Here is a 9775-nt window from a genome sequence, read left to right as displayed (position 1 = left end):
TTAGAGTTTGAAAGGCAATGTGCTAACTACTGCACCAACATCCAGTTAGCGTGCCAACCCCAACGGTCTTGATGAAAGGTAATGTGCTAACTACTGCGCCACCATCCAGTTAGCGTTTGAAAGGCAATGTGCTAACTACTGTGCCAACATCCAGTTAGCGTGTCCAAACCCAACGGTCTTGGTGAAAGGTAATGTGCTAACTGTTGCACCATCCAACCACCCTACTGGACTGCTTTCAATGTGGACTTGTGTAATATCTTTGACAGGTTAAGTCCTGTTCAAAGTATTTTCACTGTGGTAAGGAAACTTTGGAACTAAGGAATTTATCCAATTCAATCGTGATGTTCGACTTTTGTATGTAATTTGCAAAGCCCGGTCCTGATGACATAAAAGCAAAGTTTCAAAAATTAAAACACATCACTGGCATAAAGATGTGATTCACTTTTATTGAACCAGATTGAGTGACATACATTATATCTACAACTTGATGTACAAAACATGTTAAGTGATTGAAATGAAATTTAAATACACATGATCTTGATGTATGCACACGTCTTGCAACAGATATTTTTCAGATTAATAACAAATTTGTGAGATTTCAAACCATATTGATCTTATCAACCAACACAAGCCATTGAATGATTTTGAAAAGCGTTCTCACAGAAAGTTATGACAGATATGATACACAGTTCTGGAATGGCATCATCACAAATATGTGCTGGACTTTGGAAAGTCAGAAGTAATGTCGTTTGATGTGCCTGAACCAGTGTTTATAACATCAGAAGCCAACGAATGTGGTTCAGCTCCTAAACCACCGACTCTATTCAATGAACTAAATCATCCAGGTCTAAATGGGAAGGTTCTAAAGAACATTACGCAATGAAGCCCTGTGAATGGTGCGCAGCATCCAAATATGAATCACTCTATGAAAATAATGGAAGTTTTCATGGAAACTTCAGCTTCAATGACCATATCAAAGATGATATCTTCAATGAAATATTTACAATTTTACATGTAAGTACTTACAGCAACGAGACAAAGACTTCCAGCACCGACTTCACTCCCAACTTTTTATCCGTAAAATATTTCATTTACACAACGACATATTTCTCTTCCACACATACGTTAACTCTTTCACCAAAGGAAATTACACACACACAGTCTGACACATCTATAAAAACGTCAATGAGGATTGAAAATATTTCACGCAGTGTCTACATAAACCAGTTTCTCAAGGAAATATTTACATACATGAATTATGATTCAGATCGTGAGAATTTCAATCCTTTCGATGAAATATTTACATACACTTATATACATACACATATGTATATATCATGAACTCGTGTTGTGAAAAACCCTCTGCTTTAGTAAACAATGCTAATCAGAATGTTTATTTTGGAAAATTTCTTTTGTTCACAGAATTGCACCATAACTTTCCATTTCCATGCTAGATTGCAAAATCTGAATCAAGCAAATTTGTCCCCTGGCAAGTCTCACAAGTGAGGTTAAAGTTTCGCAGCCCCCTTGGGGAGCCTCACATGAAGAGATCTTCTCTGTCTGAACTGCCAAGTTCTCCCTCCTCCATAGAGGAGAAGTTAAGGAAGTGTGAGGGTCGATGAACTTCGTGGTAGAACTCCTTTGGGTTTGACAGCTGTAGTTCGTATTTCATGTTGGGGTCGTGACGTACACCTGCATAATTAAATTACAACTGTTACATAAATCTCATAAAAACATCACATATAAAATATATACATCTTGCAGAGAGATTTGTTTTTAGGAAAACTTGAAATCAACCTGGAACACGACAGGAACATATTCAATAAAGCGAATCCTGACTGTTGCTCAACTTGAACATACAACTGCTGTAGAGCAGCCAGTCAGACTAGGTAGGCACCCCTATACATAGAATAGTCAAGCTAAACATGGTCCTGGTAATAAACCCTGCAGGCTCCTGGAAAATTCTGTGACTTTTCTAATATCCCTATTAACATGTTGTAAAGTAATTCTCATTACAGCCGAACACCTATTAATGAAAGTTACAGGACCGAGTAAATTGGTTTCCAAAATTTGTTAGCATGATGTTATTTATGAGACAATTGCAAGGAAAACATAAGACTGTTATAAGGAAGTGAAATAGGTCCCCAAACAAAGCATCCTGGTTGTCATGGACGGTGAGTGGATTGTAGTTGGAATCCAAGATGGATACCCAAAAGTATTCACTGGTGCTCTGTCAAAAGAGGCCCAATGGGCTGCCAAGCCAAAAACAGAAAAGATGGAATAACAGCATCTAGATTCTGCAGAACCTCATTTATAGTTTACATGTTTTGACTACTTTAACCCTTTCACCCCTATGTAACTTTAGTAGACTCTTCCATGCATTGTATGGATGAGTCCATTATGGTATACAGTGGTGAAAGGGTTAAGATGTTGTTGTTCCGTCTTTTCTATTCCTTGTGTTATAAGGAAGACTTTGTAGCATACAGGTTTAATATGGCTCTCCTTCTAACACTACGGAATATTTCTTACCCATGAAGTTGTAATTCCAGGAGCTTTGTGATGGCGTCATGAAGAATCCCAGGAACCTATCTGACAACAACATCTGTACACGCTCGTAATGCGAGGGGAGGTAACCCTTGGGGTTATTTCCAGTGTCTGTGTTTTGACGGCCCCACTCACACCCAGTGGGGGTCAGTTTGTAAGCGGTCAGTGAGCAGGAGCCAGGCGTGAAGCTACATGTGATGATGACCGTCTTCTCTCCGTCCCAGGCGGGGTTATCTCCCATGACCTTGGCGTGTGTAGTGATGTCCTGGGGGGACAGCTGGGGCAGTTCATTGGGCTGAGTGTGTATCCAACCTAGGGGTTCCATTTCCTGTAACATATCAATATATTTTTTTTCATTGTTTAAAACTGTCTCCATAGCTGCTTTCTATTTACTGTATGATTTCAACATCATCATAAATACAGTACAGACATGAAAAAGAAAATCTTCCACCTTAGCTGTAAGGCTTGTTCTTTAATTCAAAATTCCAGCATGTTCAGGATTAATATAAAATGACAAATGTTTACCATATCTTTTTTTTAGCTCTACCCATTGAAAAAGAAGATAAATTCAATGTGGGGATCAATCTTTTGTTACCTGCAAGACACAAAACGTATGGTTTCCAATCATAGGACAAAACCAACACTTCATATGGAACTGTCCTTTTGCATGAAAGCGCAAAAATTCAGTAAGGCAAAGCATTATACGGTTTACAATTTGTAATATAGAACAGGTTTTCTGCAGTAAACTAGATTCTAAAAGGTGGCTACACTTGGGATTCTTATCTTTTCCTTTCCAACTTTTCAACGAAAACTAAATGATTATCTAACTCATTGCATGCAGACTATGGTCCATATGGACAGTAAATCTTGCCCCTTATGATCTTACAACCTCTCATAGCTTTGGCAGATTCCACCTCGTTGAGAAATCAGCTGTCTAAATAAAGTGCATTACATCACAGCCACTGGCTTGTTTCTGTTTTAGTAAATGTTATCAGCTGGACATCAAGGATGGAAATCTTGCAACGTTTACTAATGTTTGGCAATGTGTAACGTTTTAGGGCCAAAAAAAGCCATGGTATCCAAAATATAAACCTACCTTGAGGTACTCGGACTCTGGGAGGATGTTAGGGAGATGGACGGTCTGGTGCGTTCCCCACTGTGGCGGCAGGACAATACATCGTATCTCCTTCACCTGAGGGTTGTCTGGGGGGCTTACCCCATACAGGTAGCCAGCAATCTGTTATGTTGTAAACAAAGTCATCATAAGAAATACATTCCGACATACATATAAATTGTGGTTTTGTTTTGCACTGTGGTTTTTCGTAAATACAGTAATCTCCCCTTATTTTTTGTTTACAATACTGTAGCACCGTCGGGTCAAGACGCTTCGGTTGACCGGTTAGTTTAGTCGGTTAGAGCGATACTATAACAACCTGAAGTTCTGGGTTCAAATCCCGGTCTATATCCGTCAAAACGTTTTACACTAGGAACACTACTGTTGATGATATTTTGTTTATTTCACATTCATTATTTTTAATATGAAAGTCCCACAAGCTATAACTTTCTTTTTAAAAATGATTTATCAAAGACAGTCATGCTAGAAAAAACAGTTGTCATTGTGTATTCTCTCTGTTTTTTTTTTTTTAGAAAATGTACAAGTTTGTCCTATACGGTAAAATAGAAAACTTTTTTTTAAATTTTCATCCTCGAGCTCCGAGATCGGAGATAATGAGGTACCATTAGTTGTCACTATGTATTCTCTCCAAAGAACAATTCAGAAAATGTATGTGTTTGTCCTACAGGATGAAACAGAAAACTTTTTGTTTTTATTTTTAAACCCAAGCTCCGAGATCGGAGATAATGATGTACCATTAGATGTCACTTTGTATTCTCTCCGAAGAGCAATTCAGAAAATGTATGTGTTTGTCCTACAGGATGAAATAGAAAACTTTTTTTTATTTTTAAACCCGAGATCTGAGATCGGAGATAATGATGTACCATTAGATGTCACTTTGTATTCTCTCCGAAGAACAATTTAGAAAATGTATGTGTTTGTCCTACAGGTTGAAATAGGAAACTTTTGGTTTTTATTTTTAAACCCGAGCTCCGAGATCGGAGATAATGATGTACCATTAGATGTCACTTTGTATTCTCTCCGAAGAACAATTTAGAAAATGTATGTGTTTGTCCTACAGGATGAAATAGAAACCCTTTTTTTTTTGTAATTTTCATACCTGAGCTCTGAGATCGGAGATAATGATGAACTTTTTCAGCACATTCTTTGGTAAGATGTATGTGTTACCGGTCTCCTTGATGTCATCTGACGACACATAGATGTGGTTTGTACGCAGATGCAAGTTTGTCGCAGAGATGGCACGAACTCGCCACTCTGTCTTGGATGCAAAAGTAGATGTCTCGTAGTTACTGGTTGTTGAGGTGATGATTTCATCTCCATGCTTGTTGACAGTTCGTGTAGTGGTTGCTGTAAGCTGCGATTGCTCCTTGGTCTGTTTCTCAATCTCTGCGATTTGTTGACGCTGTGCTGAAGGGGCAGAGATCTCCATACCCAGGATGATGTCACGGATTTCTGATTGCGTAAGTGACGCTACGTTGACGCTGAAATTTAGAGGTCATTGATATCACCGTTCGGTCTATAGGTACAAACATAAAATCTACCTAGTACAGATTATTCAGAAGAAGATGTTTATAGCTTTTACCATATTTGACCCCTGTAACCTTGAATATGGGTGAAGGTCATTTATTTGAACAAACTTGGAAGCCCTTCAACCCACCATGCTACTGACCAAATATTATCACCCTAGGCCTTTTGGTTATGAAGAAGAGGTTGTTTAAAGTTAAATATTGATGCCGGACGTCGCACCACAGCATAAGCTCACTTGGCCCTTTGGGCCAGGTGAGCTAATAAAAACTGAATACGTATTTCTTGATAAAACTCAAACTGGAAACTTTTCTATGCTTTGAAGTTCTAATAAATGGACCAAAAACATTAAGTTATTCACTTCTTCCTGCTCTGGAATTTAATCTAAACTTTTCTTTTGTCTGTTTGAAGATGTCTATAAGAAACGAAGGGAAACCTACTTGTTTTTCTTGCCGTAGTCGGCAAGGATGAGGTCCTTAAGCTGCATTTCAATCTTCATCCACTCCTCGTCCGACAGGGTGGGCCAGATGTGGTGCTGCTCGGTGATCGTGGTCTTGTCTGGCTTCAGCACTATTTTAGTCCGGTCATTGTTGACGTGCAATGCTCGCAGGATCAGGATCAGACGAGAGAATGCCTGAAATCGTGAAAAGAGTTGATTTTTTTTTCATAAAAAAGGACCATAATTCATCAGATATTCTAAAGACATAATTTCTTCACTAAATGAGAAAACTCTAGTTGGAAGGTTTAACATCTCAACACAAACAATGGTACTTGTACTTTGATATTTCTGTATTTCTTATAATATTGAAGGAACTACTAATCATTAACCATTTGTTGTAATTTAAACTTTATCCAATAAAGCGACTATTTCTTCTTTTGTTGCATTTTCTATCAAATGATGATAATTTTTAATCAAAGATCTTAATTTTGATACAGAATTTAAAGTTTCAGATTCCACTCTTTAACTGTAGTTTTTCAACATATGTTTACGTACTGTGTAAGACGATATGGTCTTGAGCCAGTCGTCGTACAGGTTAAACAACACCATCTGTGGCTCTGTAGCCTTCAGGATCAGGTCTCCAAACTTCTCCACCTACAACACACATTTCCCCTTGTGTTATCTGAATCCATGTGTAATTTTAGTTTGATACGGTGACAAGTTATCATAAGCACTAATGAAACGTATTATTTGGAGGTGCGGTAGTCTAGTGGTAGGATGCCGGGCTTGTGACCGAAGGGTTGTGAGTTCGAATCACAGCACGGCACTGTGTTGTATCTTTGAGCAAGATACTTTACCCACGCTTGTTCCAGTCTACTCAGCTGTAAATGAGTGTGTGGTTGGGCAGTGCTCGAATTTTTGAATGCTAGCTGTGAGCGCCGATATGGCAGCACCGGCTGTATGCTCCACAGGGAGTTGAGAACGATATTGGCTGGTTGCAAAGGCACTATAACCATGATTAATAATTTGTGAACCGCTTTGGGACGACCTACGAACTAGGTTGTGATAAAGCGGTATATAAGAACCTCAAATTATTATCATTATTATTATTTCATGCATAGTGTTAAGCACTGTAAATAACAATTCAAATTCAATGCCAGTAAATTTGACAAATACCTGACAACTTATTTCAGTGCAATAGAATAGTTTGTAAATAAAATAAAATCTTGAAAATGGAAAAGGTGAAATTTCATTAGTTTCTTTATACTTATAATCTGTAAAACTTGACATTGACTCAAATATTTTGAAATGACAATGTTTCTTTATTTATCAAGACAACAATTTCACAGAGGTACATGTGTTGCTTGCACCTTTTGGAAGCCATGTTGATATTCAAATCTGATTCAAAATCCAACGCAAGCAGAAATATATCATATGCATGTGCAAGACTTTTCATCAAAATCAAAATATTCCAAACGTCCAAAATGGTTGCTGATTGCCACGTGATTTGAGCAGGTTATTTTGTTTCTCTCATCAAACACTCAAACTTGGAACTTTGAAATGCACTGCTGCACAATGTCATTGTATAGAATAATTCAGAATGACAAAATATTCATGATAGTGACAATACATTTTAAACTGATGGTACCATCACTTGTAAACTTGTATACAGACAATGAGGACATGACTACCGACATCTCCATCACACTAAATCAACTTTAAATTGACCACATACCTTGAGACAGGCCTGGAAGGGGAGCTGGAGTTCACTGCCCTTGATGACAATGTTGGGGAAGTCGAGGAGATGAACCTCGAGGGGGTCCAGCATACCCTTCCTTGTGACAATAATCTGTTTGGGCTGCTCCTCCACTGGGAGCGAACGAATCAGGGCAGCTACTTCCTCTGCGGTCTTCCATTTGGCCAACTGTCAAACCAAATAATATTTGCATTATTGTGCACACAGGGATTTTTTCTTTATTTTTTGTAGATTGTGGGATTTTCTGCAGTCCTTGTAATAAGATACACATAAGGAATATTGAGACATAAAATTGAATTTATTTTTAGGTATTTGGAAAAGGTTTAATTAGACCCCAAATGTATAGACATGAAACATTTCTGGTTAACATGCTCAGTTTTGGACAGTTTACTTTTCTGATGTTCTTGGCAGTATAAAACCTTGAAAATGAGAATGCAGTGAATTGTTTTTCTTGTCACATTCAATAGATCACACAGACCACAAACTAAAATACTACATCTGTTATATTATGGGACGACGCCAAATAAAGTGGGACGGCCATCATTTTGTTACCCTTTCCTATATCAGGATAAAAAACAAGGAAACCTGACCAGAAACAGATCTTTTCTTCTGTTTGACGATATTTAATTGACCGCTTGTGCCCTACCTGTCCGAGACGTTTCTGTCCAGCCCAGACCGACGTGTGAATGATCTTGAGGAAAAGTTGACCAGTTCGGGGATTAAAGATGAAGATGGCACCATTGATAGGCTTGGTTGTAAGGTTTCCCTCAAATGTCTGTGAAATTGGAAGAACATTTAGTCATGTAACGGTTTTCATTACTTCATTATCATTAGTATGTGAAATCTGTAAATCAGTGTTTTGTAGTTATGAAAGCAGGGTTAGTTCATGATTTGTCTTTATTATCTGAAATGATATATGTTGATGTCTTAAACTCATCAAATCAATACGAAGGAACATCAGTATTTTTGCTATAAACACTGCAAATTAGTCATCCTCCTGAAAGAGTTATTGAGGGCTATTTATGGTCTTGATTGAAAATTAAAACCCTTTGAATATTTTAAGTAACAAACCTTGTGTTTTAGCCAATAAATTAAAGCGTTATAGCATACAATGTGGATGGTGACCTCTGACCTACTCCTTACATGGTGACCTCTGACCTACTCCTTACATGGTGACCTCTGACCTACCTTGTGGATGGTGACTCGGTAGACATTGGTGTCATCCACAAACCAGATGATCTGATTGGAGAAGAGCTCGCCGTAGTTCTGTGAGGACAGGTAGGGCTCGGTGGGCTCAGACGAGTAGAGCTGCAGGCCCTTTCTGATGCGCTCCCGAAGCACATACAGCGCAGGGTTGGCCTTCATGATTTTGGCCATGGCTGATTGGATCAGGGGCTTACAGCCAGGGAACCAGTTACCATAAGCACTGTAAGAGATGGTAAACGCATGTTTAAAACAATTCCTATCTTGTCATCGTTCTTAAGCCCTGGAAAAAGAGAAACTATTAAAGAAAGTAAAGGCAATTAAAGTAATTAAGTTTCATACTTCTTGAAAGATTTAGATTAAAAATAAGTTCAATAATGATTTGCAAACCTATATGTGTTGCCAAAAACAACAATGGAAACTGATATCTATTTTGAACTTATGTACAGAGACAAAGCTAGGTGTGAATCGACTTACAGGCAGACAGACAGATTTGCCTCAATAAAACAACACTATTTTCACTTCAGGCCGCTGAAAGATTAACAATATCAAAATAATTCCTTTGTAAGATCCAATCTGACACTGGTTGCCCCATAGCATAGAGTTAAACACATCAAAGCAGACATCAATGCAGTTCACATTTTAGATCTTATGTCAAGTCTGTTTGTATTTCTAAAGTATGATTACCTGTGCAGGTTGTAGGCCAGGTCGATGCCGATCAGCAGACCTGTCGGAGACGGGTAGATACTCATGTTGTCTGTCGTGTAGTCGAGGAACTTGGCTCGGGCGTAGCGCTCAATGTCGTGCGAGTCATAGTCGCCCCAACGCAGCTGTATGTCCAGCCAGTACTTCTGGGTTGTGGTGTTGTCCATCACATCTCTACAATCACAGCACAACATCATCATACATACATCTTAATAGCATCAGGATCACAAAACATCGGTCAAACTTTACGTTTCTACAGGAAAACTTCATGTGTCATTGTACATCTCAATGTAGAAGTGGGAAGGCACAGTGGTTAGCCTTTCACCTTTCCCCAATATGGGGAAAGTTTTCACTGGGTAACCCTATTTCCTCAAACATTCATATCCCTGCATGCTTATATCTGTTCTAGTTAAAAAAATGCGTTGTAAAGTAAAGCAAATTGAAAGCAAAACAGCTAATATAATAATGG

At 38.4% G+C, this 9775-nt stretch overlaps 1 protein-coding gene across 1 annotated transcript in view; it reads right to left on the bottom strand.

The window, feature by feature from the left end:
* Positions 1–426: 426 nt before the first annotated feature.
* LOC110452717 (pre-mRNA-processing-splicing factor 8) overlaps positions 427–9775 on the bottom strand; it is a 36286-nt gene continuing 26937 nt past the window's right edge. Inside the window, exons 32-41 of the mRNA XM_021501366.1 lie at positions 9289–9480; positions 8587–8824; positions 8045–8173; positions 7378–7566; positions 6198–6296; positions 5644–5837; positions 4779–5160; positions 3641–3781; positions 2530–2872; positions 427–1692 (exon numbers count right to left, since the gene is read on the bottom strand). Coding sequence (XP_021357041.1) covers positions 1538–1692; positions 2530–2872; positions 3641–3781; positions 4779–5160; positions 5644–5837; positions 6198–6296; positions 7378–7566; positions 8045–8173; positions 8587–8824; positions 9289–9480 — 2062 coding nt within the window. The 3' untranslated portion in view covers positions 427–1537. The remainder of the gene's footprint in view (positions 1693–2529; positions 2873–3640; positions 3782–4778; positions 5161–5643; positions 5838–6197; positions 6297–7377; positions 7567–8044; positions 8174–8586; positions 8825–9288; positions 9481–9775) is intronic.

This window comes from Mizuhopecten yessoensis, unplaced genomic scaffold (genome assembly GCF_002113885.1).
Source record: "Mizuhopecten yessoensis strain PY_sf001 unplaced genomic scaffold, ASM211388v2 scaffold6847, whole genome shotgun sequence".
In the NCBI taxonomy this organism is placed as follows: domain Eukaryota; kingdom Metazoa; phylum Mollusca; class Bivalvia; order Pectinida; family Pectinidae; genus Mizuhopecten; species Mizuhopecten yessoensis.
The sequence above is the reverse complement of the archived record's forward strand: the minus strand, read 5'-3'. Positions and strand labels throughout refer to the sequence as shown.